Here is an 18,383-nt window from a genome sequence, read left to right on the forward strand (position 1 = left end):
GGAATGCAGGAATTACTTCTCTGAAGATCCCTAGCTAGTAACCTATCCAAATGGGACTTCCAAATCTCAAGAGATAATTGGTTTTGCTACAGCTAGAGCATGTCTCAAGCAAACAACCTTTCTTAATAAGAGGCGCCTCAACCCTCATCTAGACCCCTTCCAACAGCTCCACATATTTATTGAGGTATGGACTCCAGTCCTGGGTACAGTACTCCAGAGTTGTCAGACAGAAGAAGGTGTTATGTGATCTTGTCTTACCTATAAAAAAAGTCTGAACTGGTCACTAGGCCGGGGAACTAGCTGATCCTGAAGGAATTCTATCAGCAACTCACTACACATGCACCATGTACAGTGTAATTACATTTTATATCTGTTTTAACGTAAGCAAAGAAGTTGTAAAATTTCTTTGGTTAGGCATGAAGATGTAACATTTCCTATTTAACATTATCTGGACAGGAGTTAAGTTATTGCTTATTACACAGAAAAGTATAATAATTTCTACTAAGGATGAACTTGCCAGCTACAAAGAGATGACAAAATGCTAACTCTTACCTAATGCAGGTTCCACCATTGCGACATGGATGGTAATCACATATTGGAACATTACAGTTCTCAACATTCTTCCCTCCAAGAGCATCATCTATGATGAAAAATTCTTTGTTGTTTACTTGAAAATCCCTAATGCATCCTTTATAGCCATGTATGTGCCCAGCACATTCAGGAACCTCTTTGTGAACAGGAACATTCCCAAGAAAGGTTGGTCCAAAGGTGATCTGCAGAAATAAGAGAAACATCAGAAAAGAATGTAGTTTGTGATGTTGCTATAAAATAATGGAGCATTAATAACAAGAAATAATGGAAATAGCCATTAATTAAAGATAGCAAAAAACTATGTCATTGGCTTGAAGGATTTTTTAATTTTTTTTTTTCACTTTACATGATGTAAATAGACTTTTATGTAAAACTGTGTAGTAACATTCCATGAAAAACAAATTACAATTTCCAGCCTTATCCACAATGAACATGAACAATAAGCTTTTCTTTATGTTTCCATCATTGTACAACCATGAGTTTTACAGTCTCATTTAAGAGCTGGCACAGGAACATAGAAGAAAATGTACACCATGCATAAAGATTTTCTTAATGATCTGGAACCTACAGGAAACCAAGATAAAGGAGTTATATAATCAAGATTTTACATTTCTTGAATGAGTGACAAGATATACATCAGACCACAATAATGAAGACCAGGAGAAAAGGGAAAGTTTTAGTAAATTCTGGAGTCACAAATGCCTAGGGCATCCTTGATAAAGATGCCGAAGAAACACCCACAACTAATTTATATTGGGACTGACCCAGTCATATTAGTGTTCTTGGGCTACCTGATCTAGGAGATAAATCCTTATACATCACTTACAAAAGTTCTCTTAAGTGACTAATTACGCATGGAAAATGCCACTTATAAAGCTGGTGCTTGACTTTCACGGGCTCTGACACTGGGTTTCAACATGACTAAGTTCTTTTGCCAGATGTCTGTCTAGAATTGAAAAGACCATAATATAATAACTATATAATTCTGTGATGCATTTACATGTATAATACAACCAATCCAGAAACAGAGTGACAGGTAGTCAACTATGAATAAGTCACCAGAAAAACAGATATATCATAGGGTTTGTAAAGTGAGGCGATCATTTACACAAGGAGATAAATTATAGTTAAAGAGTCCTCTTCTATAATATCCATACACCAACTGTAAGATTTAGGAGCAGAAGGAGGAAAGTACCATATCAATTTGTCTAGATTTCACATATCGATATGAGTGTGTTTTGCTGTTCTCGAATGGCTTTTATCACTGCTTGAGCTATGTTGCTGACAATCTAAAGTGAAATTTGGAGATACAATGACCACAAATGTCTCCATTTACAATGCCTTTCATTTAGAAAGAAAATAAGAAAAAAAAAAAAAAACAAAACCTACATCTCTTAGAGCATGGATAAAATTAAATCAAATTTTTCATGTGGAAGGAATTCGAAGACATCAGCTCAGCACTTGTCAAATTCATTTCATATCACTTGACTTTCTCCCTTGTCAAACATAGATATAAACCAGCACAGATTTGGACAAAATTTGTAAGTAGCATTTTCAGACAGACATTTTCTCTCAGTTTGTGAACCTGCTATAAGAATTAAGCAAGGCACTGGACTGGAATGTAAAGTGTCTATGATTAAAAAAAAAAAAAAAAAAAAAAAGGTGTACCAAACACTACTCTTGCAACATAATCTTTTATTACTGGACTTATTTTACAAAAGCATTGACCTGGGGGCAGATCCAGTGAACCACAGAATAACTTCACTTGGCTTTGCTCAGTTTCTCACATCGATGATTTTTATCGTAATATGTTAGATGTTCAAACTCACACTAGTACACCATAATACACATTTCTTTCTGTAAAGGTCTGTTCTGAGTTAAATGGACAAAACCAGAATCTATTTTCAGGAAGCACACAGGAAGAATTTCTGTAAATCTTGTTAATAACCTAATAGCCCTAAGATAATATTATGGTAACATTACGGTAACATTCCTAATACTTTCATGATAATGATAAGAGACTTGGAAATGGTTTTAAACTAAAATAGGTGAGAATTAGGTTAGATTTAAGAAGGACGTTTTTTATTCAGAGGGCAGTGAGGCACAGGAATAGGCTGCCCAGAGAAGCTGTGGATGCTCCATCCCTGGAGGCATTCAAGACCAGGTTGGATGGGGCCTGGGGAAGTCTGAGCTGGTGCGTAGCAGGGAGGTTAGAACTAGATGATCTTTTATGTCCCTTCTAACCTGAGCCATTCTATGATTTTGTGATTATGCTTAACTTTTCTAATGCTAATTTGTAAATGGCTTTTCTTCATTTGGAGCCTGAGCGGTAAAGAGAATCAACTGTCAGTCATTAAGGGGAAAAAAATTCCTTAGTCCCCTTAGAAATAATATTTTTCTTTCATTGCTTGTATGCTTCTGAAAAGATTGGAAACAGACATGTAAAGCATAACCATTTTTCATGAAGATCCAACATTCATCCTATATACCATGTAAGAATTTATGTTAATTAAGTGTGTTTGGTCCCATGAAATACCTCTTAGTGGTATAGTACATTAAGTGCACCCAGAGAGAACATCTTCTGCATTGCTTTTTCCTGAGGGAATTAAGTTGTTTTGCTCCATGACTGCTCTGCAAATATGAATTGAAATGTGCTAAGTGCGGAGGACTAGAACATCCACTTCCAAAATCCATATGAACTGAAACAACTGTGCACTCACATAAAAAGAAAAGAGTTCTGAACTTACTAACAAATGAGATAAATTTCTTGATTGGGGCAGAAAGATTCTGCTGTATCATCTTGGGGCATGGTATCAAAGGTAGCAGCTGCCTGTAAGTCTTTCTTTTAGTGAGGTAGTGCTTACTTCTTTACATGACCACGCACTGATGGGTCATTTCCACAGATTCTCTACACAGAAGTTGCAAACAGTGTTAGATACATATTCTGCCAGAGATATAGGCTGCAGACATAAAGGGGGAGACAAACAACATTCCCCTTCAGAACATCAGGCTGGTCATCTAGAAGATATGAACAGAAATAATTTGGGTAATAATGATATCTAACTCAGTTCTATCAGACTGAGCACCCAGACATTGACTGGGAAGAGAAGAAATTCTATTACTGACAGCACATACCGTACAATACACATAATAATTAGTCTATCTACAATTAATTGTCCTGTATCCTAGCAAACAAACTTATAACGTGAAAGCTCAATCACAGTTCAAATTCTCAAGCTCAAAACAACTTAGAACATAACATGCAGGAATAATCTTCTGACACTAGAACACAGAGAAAAGAAAGGTGACAAAATGGAGACAAAGCAAAACAGAAAAAAACATGATATGGGAAAGCTGGCCTATGGTAGATTTAGAGTGGCTGGTTTGAAAATGGAGACAATCATATTTACAGTACTGCTCAGAAAGGAAGTCCTAAAGTTCTGGCATCAAGTTAAGTCAGTAATGATTCATAATTGCCCACCACAAGACAGCAGAGATCGCAAACAAAAAAGAACCAGAGTTACTGCTGAACTGTGTCTGAATTGTTCCTAACAACACCATGGCTTAATTCACTGACACTGCAGATACTTTATTTTTTCTCTTGCAGTATCAGCATCCTTTTCATAGACATTAAGCAGCTGAAATAGATGTTTCAGAGTCAGATAAGGTGAAGAAATCATTGGAAATATTGTGGATGCTTTCTGTGAAATGACATATTAAAGAAAATATAATGATATCTGTGTTTTCAAAGCAAGCAGCTATTTTTTTGATGCTTTTTAGACTCACCTGAGATGCCTGATATGAGAGATGGAGTCTGTGTCGTACAGGAGGGTTTCTGTCTGCAGCCATTTCAATCATGCAGTAACCTTCAGGACTGCTAACAGGCAACATATAGCTAGAAGGAAACAGAAGATCTCATTACTGTTTATGCTACTGACAGAGGAGTATTCAAACCTCAGACAGCAAAGGCAAGGTGAAAAAGATGTTTCTACCTCATGATAGATGACAATTTATGGATAATAACAACTCTAGTTTCATGCTTACACGAATTACTGAGGAGAAAAAAAGATGTAATGTTCTTCTTTTAATGTTTTCTATTTGCTTTCCTACTGCTCCTGACTCCACTGTTTGAAATGTACACAGAGACAAAGAAGACATGTGTAAATGGGCACTGATAAATTTTAAGTGCTAACTGTAGCTGACGTGCTCTCCCTAATATAGAGGGCTGTTGGACAAGTATCATTGATGCTGAAAGATGCTGAACTCCCTAGGTGGAAATTTCCTTTTCCTGCCCTACAGGGGAAACAGACATGGAGTAAGAAATAAAAGGCTGTGTAGATCTGAGTAGAAAGATTACACAGAGATATCGTTATCGCTACTTGAGAAACATGCTCTTAATATAAACTCTGGTACTGAGCTTCACAAATAAAGCATATAATGTTAAAGAAATTTTTAAAGTAACCACAAGAGAACATTCAGTCAGACTCCGAGGACTCTTTAGGTTCTTTCTATGATGAGATATGATGAAATATTGTAATAAAAATTAAATCCCGCAAGATGATTTTCTAATATGTCTTTTTCAAATATATATTTTTAATATTTCAAAAGGAAATTTGGATGAATATTAGTGAAGCAATGGCAGAATAGCAGAATATTAGTTGATAGGTTCTTTAAAACCAAACTTTGATAATCCTGCAGAGGTGCTTCCCACTTATACACTCAGTTTGAATTTTCAAGTACTTGAAAAGAAAATGTGATGGGCCTCCTTTTAGGAAGCATGATAGGGTTTACTGACTACATGCACAACATGACATCAAACTCTTATCAATCATGTCCACATAATTAGGTTTCATGACTAATGTCCTTAGCAAGAAAAATGTTACATTTTCATAACAAATTTTATAGATCCTGAAAAAAAAAATATATATATATATATTTAGTTCGACTGCCAAATATCCCATGATTTTAGCCGGGCAAGGACAATGGCAGGAATGTAATAAACTGTTTTGTGTTGGTGCAAATGAACTGCCATGTCAGGCTGCAAACACATGAAGGAGTAAATGTATTTTAAAGGCCATTCTGTCCTGAACACTGTAACATTCCTAAAATGGCATACCTCAGCACTAAGATAAAATAAATTTACCCAAATAAATGAGTAAATTTACACATGGATGAACCACATCAAAACCTACAATGCTCTTGAATGCTGATGTTTTCACAAATCACCACCCATTTGGCTGCTGATTTATCCCATGTTCTGCCTTCAGTTATGCTCTTCTACTTGTGCCTACAGTTTTACTGTTCTATCATCCTATCTGCAAATTAGCATCTAGAGTCTCAATTTTCAGCTCTGAAGTTACCGGGAACATTGTGTTAACATAAACATATAGTATTAGGTCCCTAATGAATGTGGGCACATTATTAATACTTAACTGTAGTGACATCTGAGTGAGCAGCTAAAAACAGTGCATTTTCTAACACAAGCCACATAGGTAATATGTCTATATCAGCAAGTAATGCATCTTTATTAATAAATTCTACCTTTCCAATGGCTATCTTGCTCTGGTTCCAGAGTTACTTCAGACAACGCTAACTCACTGACTCTTCACTGCACTATGATGCATGGAGTTGATACGTATCATGTTATTTCATTTTTCTAAGTAGGCAGAACTTTTTCTCCTTTTCAATTAGGAGCATTATTGCTTTTAGAACTGTTTAGAATACTGCGACATTTGAGAGGCATTGTCACATATTCAGATGTGACCCAGACTCCTAGACTATTCAAATGAGTTTGAAAAATATTCACATTTTTCTTTAATTTTAGATTTAAAAATTACCACGTGTATTTTAATAAGTATATCTTATAAGTACATTTTAAGTTAAGTTACTTCTTATGTAATACAAAGTTATCATAACATTTTCATGTTGAACATACAGACTCAGAAGCAATGTCTGATGTTCTGAACATCAGCTAATTCTCACAATTTCTTTACAAAGTGTGAGTTTAATAAACAGAAGATTCTCCTCAATAAGCAATGGGCATATTGACAAGTTCTCTAGTGATCGTTTTTTTTTAAATACTCAGGATAAGGACAATTTTGAAGAAAGTACTGCTATCTACCGTGATTTCCAGCCAGTTGTTGATATATTAAAAATATCTTGAATTTCATTTCTTGTTCCCATTAATATTTCTGTTGCTGGGGATTCTCCTGCTAAGTCACAGTGTATAGAGATAATTTCTCTTATAAAATATTTTAGCTCATTTACCATTTTTGTGGGGAAAACAAACTTGTAACCTTTTCTTGATACTTACCAGTCAAAGCAGATTTTTAAGCACAGACCAAATACGCTCATGGCAATGCATTCCCTTTGCCTCTGCCTCATGCCTGCTTTTCAAGAAATTGTCTAAAGTCTGCATCTAAATCAATTCAAAGTCTGGTCTTACAGATCACATTTTATAATAGTCCAGCCTACAGAGAATAAAGGTTTAAGTGGTGTAATCATGTTCATAAACTAAAATGTTTGTCTGATGGGAAAAAAAAAGAACACTGTGGCCTATGTCACTTTGATCCTCTTCAAGCGATTAGCCTACTAAGCTGAACTGAGCACTGCAAATTGTCATTGTGAATGTCTGGTATTCACATATTCCCACTGATTTGAGTACATAATTTCTTCTGTTTTGACTCTTTGCAACAGAAAAAAAAGTAAAAAAATACAAATAGGGATAGTTAAAATAATCTTTATAGATTATTCAGCGCTAAAATGTTCTTTATGTAGATAATCACAGGTATCTTAAATTCACATAAATGTTAACATGCTAAGATAGTCATCCTTATTCAGGCTTACTTGTGCCTTTCAAGAAACATGTCAGAAAAGAAGAAATAATAAATTACAAAGGCAAAAACAATACCTGAAAGCATCTGCTATTACACAGTGATTTTGAACATCAGGTCTCCACTTCACTGAGGACATAAAGCTTTTTACTTTCTTTTTTTTTTAGATGTGGCAATGAAAGCTCAAAGAAAAGAACCGATTAGTTTGATGTCAGCCAGCAGATTAGTGACTGAGCTGTGAAAATAAACCACAGGCTACAAGCAGCAATCCATTGTCCTGTATTTTGGAGTACACGTTAGGAATGTTGCCACTATTTCCTTTGGCGGTTGTTCCTTTCTCTGCAAGAACTTCCAGGCAAATAATACATGAAATTTCTATCTGCTTTATGTCACAGAAATGGAAAACATTTGAAATGTGAGAAAAATGAATATTTTTCATGCTTACGTTACCACAAAATTAGAACTGTTTGAGTTTGCTAGATTACTCAAATATGCTTAGAATAGCTTTTGAAAAGAGACAGAGCATGGAAAATTTAAGCCCAAAAGACAGCCTGCTGAGAAAGTTATGAAAATAGTGAAAAATGGCAATTAAAACAGAAATGCTATCTCTATCTTTACTGCAGCATTTGAAATTATAAAATGCTAAAATATGGACATATGTAAGACATAATTATTCTAGTTAAAGAAAAAAAAAAAAAAAGAGGTGAAGAAAAGAATTCATGTTAAATGTTCTGCAGCAGAAATGACCAGACATAAAATGCCTCTTGAGCTAGCCATACAACTTGATAAAATTTCTCTTATAATCCAAGATTAATTCTGTCCTTATCTTGCAACTGGAGAAATGCAGCTGTATTATTACACACATCTGGTATAAAAATAAAATCCATTATTCACGTTAGAAAAGATAAAACTGAAATGATGATTTATTCCCTTGACATTTTTTTCCTTATTTTTCTAATTAACCTCCTATAATGAAATGCTGAATTCACATTAAGAACACCTGAGATGAAAATGGCTAATCACTGACATCTTTACATTTTGAAGAATCTGTAGTTCACTCGTGCTTTTTCACTTGTTTAGATGCTGAAGGCATTTCAGTCCATCTGCCTCGCTTTTCAGTTGCATTCAAAGCCAGAGTATTTTTACCTCTAGAGATAGTGACAGAATAGAATGCAATATGATTCCTATTGCAGGATTATTTTGTCAGGCACCAAAATTGGTCTGATTCATGCACATCACACTTGTAATGATATAAAAAGGTTTCACATAGCAAAAGTGAGCTGTGTGTGTGGGGAACAGGTATGGGAAACGGCTTTTCAAGGAGGATGTATGGGAATGATATATAGAGTATTTCTCATAGCAATCTAAGTCTGGAGCCATGTGGAGCTCAACCTTTTCTTGTTAATGCTAATGTTCCTGTTAATGCTAAGGTATCTTTATTCAACAGACTTGAAATAAGAAGAGGTTCAGCCTTCTTTTCTGCACTTGACTTAAAATAACATGATTTTTCATAGCTTCTGCGGATTTTATGTAATCTCTCGTTAAGAACAGGAATTAACAAAGGATTTAATTCAGGGGCTATTTCTTTACAAAAGTCTCACTGACTTCAACAGATGAAAGGCAGAAGTTATACACTGATTAATTCCATTTCTAGCTACATCTTGATGAATAACATGAATGGACACTGAATTTCTAACAAAGTGCAATGTTTATATAACATTTGTACCTATTTGTACACATTGTGTGCACAGTAAGAATAGAATTAATTTAGGTTGGAAATGGTATTAAAATAAATCTTTTTGAACTAGCAAAGACTGAAGCACTTCTAAATCTAATGTCACCTGCAAAATCTTGCTCAAGTGAAGGTTTTAGCTCAGATCATCAGCTACCTCACTACACAAGGATCATACTCTCTTTTTCCTTCAAGCTGGTCACCAGGTGGCACTAAAGGAGCACAGCAGAAAGTATGATCACAAAATTCATACTGATGTCTGGTCAAATCATCGGAAGGACTGCCTTAAGCCCTAATTGATAGCATGATTGCTTCAGCTTCCAGTTTATATCAAGGGAAACACAGTAAAGAATCTTAAACTGATTACATATTTGACAATATTGATGAGAATAGGTCCAGAGAGTGGAACTTCTGGAATACTTTTAACTGCATCTATGCATTATGGTTATCTAATGTAGTCATCTAAAAATGGTGCATTCATGGTTGTGTAAACAAACTCAGGAAAATTTAGTTTATAGCGATTATGTTCTCTGTATAGTGCTGTAAGTGCAGCCACATTTCCAACAGTCTAAGGAGATACATAGCAAAATTAAAAGGTCAGATCAGTAGGTACAGAAAAACGAGGCTTTATAAAGAGAATTGATCTTTGACTTTATGCAAGCTAAACTGTCATAGGAAGAGTTTTTCCAAATGAATATCTTACATTGCTAGAACAACAAAGTTTTGGGTCTTCTGAAAAATTATTACAAAGCAATACTACTACTACCAACTTTATAATGCCATAATTGGAAGATAACATTTAGAATAATTTACTATTTTTCTCGTCCAAGCTGACATACACTAAGCAAAATTAGTAACGATCACTGTGAAAAAAAATCCCCACAAAAACAAATATAACTCTTCACTGAAAAAGTGTTGATATTAAAGAGACAATCTAAAATTACTCCTGCAAAACATTGAAACAGCAGCTTCATTTACACCCTTGATTAACCAGCAGTTGTCAAGGGAACATCTAACCAGCTGTCAAGCAATACAGGATATTTTTCAAGAACAGTGATTTTACTTTTGACTGAGCACATTCAATTCACAAGTGTGAAAATGTGTACTCTGTCTTACAGTTTTAATAACCTCTTGGTACTTCTTTCCAAAACTGTTGCATTTATTATTTTTTTTCTTTAAAAATCTTTTTGTTATTAAAAACAAAAATAATCTACAGCACACTGCTTCTATGCAAATGTTCACATTTCTTTACCCTCTTCAATTTCAACAAGGTCAAATTTTAGTATTTTTTACCACTTTCAATTAGAACACTAAGAAGTAATAATTATAGAAACGAACACTGTATTTTACGTCTGACATTTTATTTGAAATCAATGAAACGTCTATTGCAACCCCCAGCTATTCAACACCAAATTTCAGGTTCTCAAGTTGTTATGAAGTGACCTGGCTGTAAAAGCATACCAGCAGCAGAGAAAGAGAGAGAAAGAGAGAGACAGAGAGAGAGAGAGAGACGAGGCAAGGGAGCAGACAAAAGCACAGAAGTGGGAAAAAAACCCAAATGACTTTGACCCCTAATAGTGTCTTGCAGTACTAGTAATCTCCTGATGCTCTTTTTAAAAAAGAAATTGGTGGAGGCGGAAGGGACACACTCAACTATTGGAATGTGTTACTTGTCAAAGGTCTGGGTTTAGAAGAGGAAAGAAAACCAAGCTTTTAAAAGGCTCATCTGATGGGGTAAAAAATCCAAGCTTTGCTGATGATTCCAGTGTTTTCTTACTTGGTATTTGTGTAGGATTCAAGAGCTATTCTTCACTATGAGTAGTAAAGCTGTTAAAAGATTTTGGCAGCATTACACCAAGCATTACTTTCTCTATTACTGCTGACACATTCCCCATATTCTTGCATGGTAGGAAACAGCCCATCTCTTAGAAATGCTTAAAAATAAGTTCTACAATTTGTACATAAATTATTCCCTTGTTTCTTGCCCAGTTTACTTAGAAAAATACATGAAGGTAGAGAAACGTCAGAAAAGGAGAAAATTTTTAAGGACGATATACATAAAAATGGACATAATAATACAAGTGAATATTTTTGGGGCCCTAGCCTGCCTCATGATTAAAAGCAATTGATCTGATTTATTCGTGCCAGTAACAGGAGTACTGTATCTAGGATACAAATGATACTGCTTTTCTATCTATATGTGTCTTAAACTGCTTGGTGTGTTTGCATTGCATAGAGGGTCCTGCATAGTGTCCTCCATTGCATAAAGAATCCCTACAGGGTCCTCCTTGATGCAGAAACAAAGAGGTCTTTGCAATTGGTCACGGCAGAAAAGGAAAAATATTTCAAGGTTTTTTTTTTCCCCCACAATTTCTAATAGATCTAGGCTGAAGGCAGAGCACTAAGTGCTCCATACTGTATTTTTGCAAAACACTATTAATTGTTTTCCACAAAAAGAACAGTTGCAAAAAGGATCATCTAAGTGAGACTAAAAACTGAGTATCCATCCAATTGCATTGTAATTGACTCTGAAAGTCTTCCCAACACTTCATTTTCTCTTTCTTCACTGTGGTTGTAACTAATGAAAAAGAAAAAAAAAAAAAAAGGAACTCTCTAGTTGCTGTTTGATCACAGATACACACAGTTTTACAGAAATATAAGGCTTAGACATCACTATCAATATTAATTTCCTTTTAAATGACGTTTCTTATTAGCATTTGTCTTCAGATTTATTGATAGGGTTGTTTTATTCCAAAGATCACATGATTTTCTGCCACAAGCATTTTAGTCAACACTTCAAAATATATGAGGAAGTTTGAACCAGAATTCATATGTGATGTTTAAACTAGAACTCTTAAGCTATATCAAAGCAGAATGATTTTCACATTAGTATCATGTTTTTACACCAAATATACTTTTTCCACCCATTTTTCCGTATAGATTTTTTTCCATATAGATTTTCAAAAAACATCTTTAAAATTACATTTTGAAAGGGAAAAAGCAACCAGAAACAGAATAACCTTATAGCTCTTCCCCATTTGACTTTACATATTCAATTTGCTTAATGAAAGGCTTTTGGTATTAATAAAACTGATGATATGTTACTGTATTAAAACTTTCTTCCAACATTCTATATGCTCTCCTATAAAGATGATATTAAGTCCAGAGTTTGACCTTAAAAAGTTACTATTTGCCTTTTGTTTCTTAGTGGACCTTCAGCTAACATAATTTGTTGTATATTAGAATATGGCATTTGTCAAAATTCCAACTTTTAAACAGCCATCACAGTACTTGCTGGGGCTTCTGAGAACATGCCAAATTCTAATAAAGTGTAATGAATGTCAATGGACTTACATTAACATGTGGGAGAAAAAATTGCCAGCTCTTCCTCAGCTCTGATTAACCAAGGAAGAGTAAGAGCATCCTTACATGGCTCTCATTAAAATTGCTGAGCTTTCTCCTATCACACGTATATTAATCTACAAGGAATGAGGTATCCAGAAGAGAACATTATTTAGGACTTGGCTTTGCTCTGCTAGCAGGCTGTGAGAATATATTTTAGACGCTATCAAAGTGAACTTGATAAATTTCAAATCTATTTACTACACTCATGCTCACTCCTGTGGTAACCAGTTTTAGTATAGAAACATTAGCCTGTCTGACACTGAAGTTTTGCTATTACTTTGTTGGACATAAACTTTTTTGTACTGTGTGTTGTACGTGTAGGGTATTAAAAAAAGAAAACGCGCAAAAATACATATTTATCCTACTCTTCTATTTAGAAGACAATTAGATTCACCAAAAATTGACTTAACGTAAATCATCACCTCCCAGGTAGATTTTAAGGGGTGTTTTTCCAGGCTTATTGTCATGTCCCTTCACACAATCTAGAAATAATTAATTTATTATTAACACTATGAACAATGCTTATTGTGGTATGTCATGGTTTTGTGATTTTTGTGATCATAACATCATGTGGGGCACTGGGACTTTAACTGTCAATGCTCAAGTCCTGGGTACCTGCCCTGAAGAGAAGAAGAACTACATTCCCCAGGGAACCTTGCTGTCAGGGAGAGGAGGTTTAACTCCTGGCAAGGTCACCTGATGTGCTTTTCTCGCCTGCCCTTCATCGTGGGCGCTGCTCCCGTCTCCCTGCTGCTCAACTGGACTGCGCATCTCACCTCAGCGTTGTGGTGAGGCCTATCCACCTTTCAGACATTCTCTCTCTCATTATATTTGATTTATTAGCTTCTATTCTGATTATATTGTATTATAGTGTGTTATCTTGCATTCCGATAATATATTTAGTAAATTAGTTTGTTTCTCCTCTGATTTGTGCTGCTGTTTTTAATTATTTTGGGGTCCTCTGTTTCTTTTTTTTCCGGAGGCGCGGATCTGCGGATCCCTCCGCCCCGCTCGTCACGGAACCGGGCCGAACCAGCCCATAAACCATTGACATGGTACAATAATTATAATAATTAAGTATTACGTACTCTACAGAGTATTTCAAAAGTTCCTTTGACTATTGAAAATAGCTGAAAACAGTTCCATAATGAAGATCTTTAAGAGTAGACAAGCTGAAAACATGACAACAATGTCAGAAAGAAAGTAAAGATAATAATGGAATGTATAAATAGGTAGATAGACAGCAGACACATAAACATTGCTCTGCTTTCTTCCAGAATAAGAATAATGAACGATGTCATAATTTTTAATGGCCCACTTTATCAATCAGCAGGAGTTTCACTCAGTCTATCAGTTTTCACTAGTCTCTGATTCTCTGCTCCCTTATGATCATCAACATATTTGGTATCTACATTCTCTCATTTCTACTGTTGCTGATACATAAGGCATGCTAACAGCTTTGAAATTACATTGAGAAACACATGAGCTAGGAGGGCAAGATTAGAAGAAAGCATCAAGAGCCAATGAACACCTGAAAAGTGACCTAAAAGAGAAGTTTAAATTCAGGTTTCATAAAATCCGAGATACATTCCTTTGTTATTCTTTCAGTGGATAATTAACGCTGCTAATACTAACCATAGATCACTTAGGCAAAATTGAAAGTGCTGAGGAAGAGAAGATAAATCATATGCACAATATAATCTCCAAGCACATAGAGGGTTATTACAAACAAGAAATAAATAATCTGTTGTCTCCATGACAGGCATGAGAAAAAAAATCTCTCAGGATGGATATTGAAGTAGATTGCACAGACTACCTCACTGGAGGTTTATAAGTACAGGTTAGACAAACAACCGTTAGATATGACATAAGTACATAATTTATAGGTATGGCAGAATATGGAGTAAGCATGTCCTGCTAAGCTAGTATTCAGTAGACGATATTCTAAGATCTGCAGCCCTATAATTGTAACATTTCTACTGAAATAATTAAATACTATTCAGTGAAGGAATGTTAACATATCTGTCTCTCATTTGGTAAAAACTAAGCTTAAAATTGACATAATTTCCAGTCTTTCAGATAATTTAGGCCATTTACAAAGTAAGGAAAGCACAGAGCAGGTCTTAGAATGGACAAACAACAGGTCTTTCACAGAAGCGATCTCAACTGTTAATGTCTCTGAGGTTATACAGGCCTAGATTGTCTCTATTAGACATAATTCTAATGTTATCTCCTTAGAAAAAAAAAGTCTTTTTAAAGACTGCTGAATACATGGGCAGAAAGGAAAACCATTTTTTTCCACCTTCAAACCATATTTTTTTTCGTCTGCAGTAGAGATTCTACTTGGAATTGGATAATATTTGGAACATAAATACACTTTATCATGTATAATGTTGTTTATCTTGCACAGGAAATTTAATTTCTTTATGTAATGCCCGAATGCAGTTTTTCACATATTACACAGAATGTAAAAAAAAGCAATTCATGTTTGTGGACAAGCACATCACTAGCTGAAAATGGTCACATCTACTTTAGGTGAAACTGGTCCTGTTTGTGCTAGATTCTATTTAGCTTTCTTTATTCCTCATGTGCCAGCTCTGTCAATCTAAGAGTCAAGTATATGATCCTTCAGAAGACTGGCTAATGGGATTCTTTCTCCTGCATGTATCACCTGGCATATAACAGAGAAATGGGAAACTACTAATAGGGAAATGTAAATTCTGCTTTGAGTTCCATCTTTGCAATTCCAGTGATTTCATAGGTACTGCACTGAAGTAAGCTTAATACATCAGTACACTGTGACAAGACTGATATGCTGTGACATCTCCATTTCACACATGCAAGAACAGGATTAGCAAAACAATACTGGAAAAACAAGCATTAATATTTACAAAGGATTTTGAAGATGCAACAAAATTTAATTGTGATTCTCATAATCATTACATCAGTTATTGCCATCATTATTCATATTCATGACAGTACTGCAAGAGTAGACTGCTGATTCTATCAGTAGGCAACAACTCTTAGGAATACCAGATGTTCGATTCTGAGGTCAAGACAACCCGGTTTTACTTACACGGATGGAGAGTTTTTACTACACTTGTGCTTATGCATTGACCTCCATTGGATCAGAATAGGCTTCTTTGTGTATTTTTTTGTCTGTTTTGATTTACATGGCTGTTACGATTTACATCAAGGCTACCTTATATACTAAAATAAAATACTTCTACTCTTTGGAACTCCAGAAATGAATATTCCCTGAGGGAAGTGCTTTCAGTTCTTTGTTCAGCTCATTCTTACCCTCTATTCTGGTTTTCCTCATTCATCAAATTGCATTCAAGCATGTTTTTTTTAATACTATGTAACTGCAGAAAGAAAAGTTTATTTCTTCCTCCACTCTCTTTATGTAATCCCAGCATATGTAGCACCTAAGAAAAAGTGTGGAAAATGAGGGAAATTAAAACTAGTCTTCACTGAAAGAAAAGAGGGAAACCCTTTAAATGAAGAATCATTACCAAATAGATTTTAACCAGTTCTTCCTTAAAATGCAGATTAAGCCATTTAAGTAAACTAAATAGCAAAGAAGGTCCATAACAACAATCTATTATCTCAAGCTATATGCTTCCCCTGAGGAAATCAAATTAGACATATTTGTTAATTTAGAAAAGGCTTGAGTAGTGATCAAAAGAAAGAACACATTGTTACATTGAGAAAGGGTGAGTTGGGGACTTCTATTGAACAGTGAACAAACTGAAACCTAAAAATGATTGCACTGAGTAGCTGAACTACTATTGTAAAGCTAACTTTACAATAATACTCTTTATAAAAGTAAAAGGCTTTATTGAGTCACAAAACTTTTTTTTTTCTAGAGAGAAACATTACTCCATTAGCAGCCACATTGTTCTCTTTATCTACAGTATCAAATGTAGTAGCATTGATTTTCATCAGACTGAAAATGGGTGTTGGATCACATTTCTATTTTAAAAACTGACAAGATTCATATTAACATCATTAGAAGCAGACTGTAACTCTGTGTAAGAATCAGCCTCTATTATTTCTCAGTGATCAAATTAACATTTTCTAAGTCTAGCAAAATATAAAAGAGAACACATTGTAAAACCTGAAATTTCAAAAACTACTTTCGTTCTACATTCTTATACAGCTGATGTGAGATCATGTTTTAACAATTTTTGTTAAATCAGTTGAATCTTATGCATATGAAAGCACTAGTGAAAATAAAGAAAAATAAGAAATCAGCGTATGTATTTATAAAAGTAATGGTCTAAGTGAAAGAGCTATAGACAGAAAGTGAAAGGAAAATACATGCCCACATATAATTCTGACAACCAATGTTTTACTTACAATGACTGTAATAAAAATTTGCCTACAGTGATAAGATTTTCTATATATACATAAATTGCACTTGTAAGAGAGGAAATGAATAAGGAACATATAAAAAATATATTTTGAGTGGAGAAAATTCCATTCAAAATAACAATGAAAAAGGTAACTCAAATAAATGTTGAATATTTAATTATCATTATACCTAGCCAACAAAATGCCTCAAAGAAGCATGAAAAGGTACTCACAAAGAGACAAGCTAGATAATGTCCTACCAGCTATGTCTTTCTTCCCTCCCCTGAAGAGGACTTTCACTCCCAGCAGCATAGTGATACTGCTTGGGTTAGAAGTTTAGCACTAGAATGTAGGAATGAATGATTATGTGAGCCATCTCAAGATACAGTCTTCCACTTAGGAAGTGAATCTTAGATCTGATCCTATGAATGAAAATTAGCAAGCCATCTGACACATGAATTAAGGTGCTCAATACAATGTTGTACAGATAACAATATAATACTACAATGACCTCCAATTGAGAATCTTCTATTTCTTACCTATTACAGACAGAAGAAATACAATAATGAATAACATTTATCACTTCCATCAGGCAGCACTAATTATTTTCCCTTTATTTAGCCTGATGGCTTAAAATGAACTGCTACACCCCAATCTAAATTGGCAAAAAACTAAAGGAAAAATAGGTTAAGCAATATGGTTAATGAGAAATCTACTACTTAACCTGAATGCCAAGGAAAGGAACAATTTATATATGTACACTGATAACACAGGGGAGACTGCTAAGAATAAAATCCTTCTGTTGCCAACAACTGTAGACCTTGAATTCAAGGCTGGTGTATTTACCAGTACTCACAATCAAGAGACTTTCTGCTGATATTTCAGTTCTATGCATTTAAGTATTTATTTATTTTTTAAAAAATTGAAGATTATTCTCAATAGTGTTTTGGTTTCAGAGTCTTTAAGGCTCATCTTTTCTAGTCCTTTGAAGCCCTGAATCTTCAGTTCTTAGAGATATCCTCACAATGCGCTAATTCAAACTTAGGTAAACTTTAAGCACCTGCTTCTCATAGTGAGATTCAGACAGCCTATTCTCAGGCTCTGCTGATGACATTCAAGAAATTTGCTTCTTCAGTTTATCAGCAGTAGCCAAATCAGACAAAAGGAAAAAAAACGAAAGAATCTAATCTGTTATCATTCAGAACAAGCTTCTGAAGCACCTATCTTGTCCATTCAACTGTTCTACACCATAAGGTCTTAGAATGCCTAATTTAGTTGAATTACATTTAAAATCAGAAAAAAATGATAAAGGAATGCGAGACTGGCCAGCTTCTTAGAATAGAATATGGAGATCTCCGCTGCACTGCTTAACACGGGAAATGACTATTTTAGTCTAACTGAAACTGTGTTATTGATAAAACACGTTCTCCCTATGATGAGAATTATCACTAACATTTTATTTGTGA

The 18,383-nt window shown here is 34.7% G+C and overlaps 1 protein-coding gene across 1 annotated transcript in view; it reads right to left on the reverse strand.

Annotated features, from left to right (window-relative positions):
- LOC125689991 (protein eyes shut homolog) overlaps nt 1-18,383 on the reverse strand; it is a 702,258-nt gene that overhangs the window by 94,007 nt on the left and 589,868 nt on the right. The window contains exons 36-37 of the mRNA XM_048937860.1: nt 4,378-4,486; nt 553-773 (exon numbers count right to left, since the gene is read on the reverse strand). Coding sequence (XP_048793817.1) covers nt 553-773; nt 4,378-4,486 — 330 coding nt within the window. The remainder of the gene's footprint in view (nt 1-552; nt 774-4,377; nt 4,487-18,383) is intronic.

Source organism: Lagopus muta, chromosome 2 (genome assembly GCF_023343835.1).
Source record: "Lagopus muta isolate bLagMut1 chromosome 2, bLagMut1 primary, whole genome shotgun sequence".
In the NCBI taxonomy this organism is placed as follows: Eukaryota; Metazoa; Chordata; class Aves; order Galliformes; family Phasianidae; genus Lagopus; species Lagopus muta.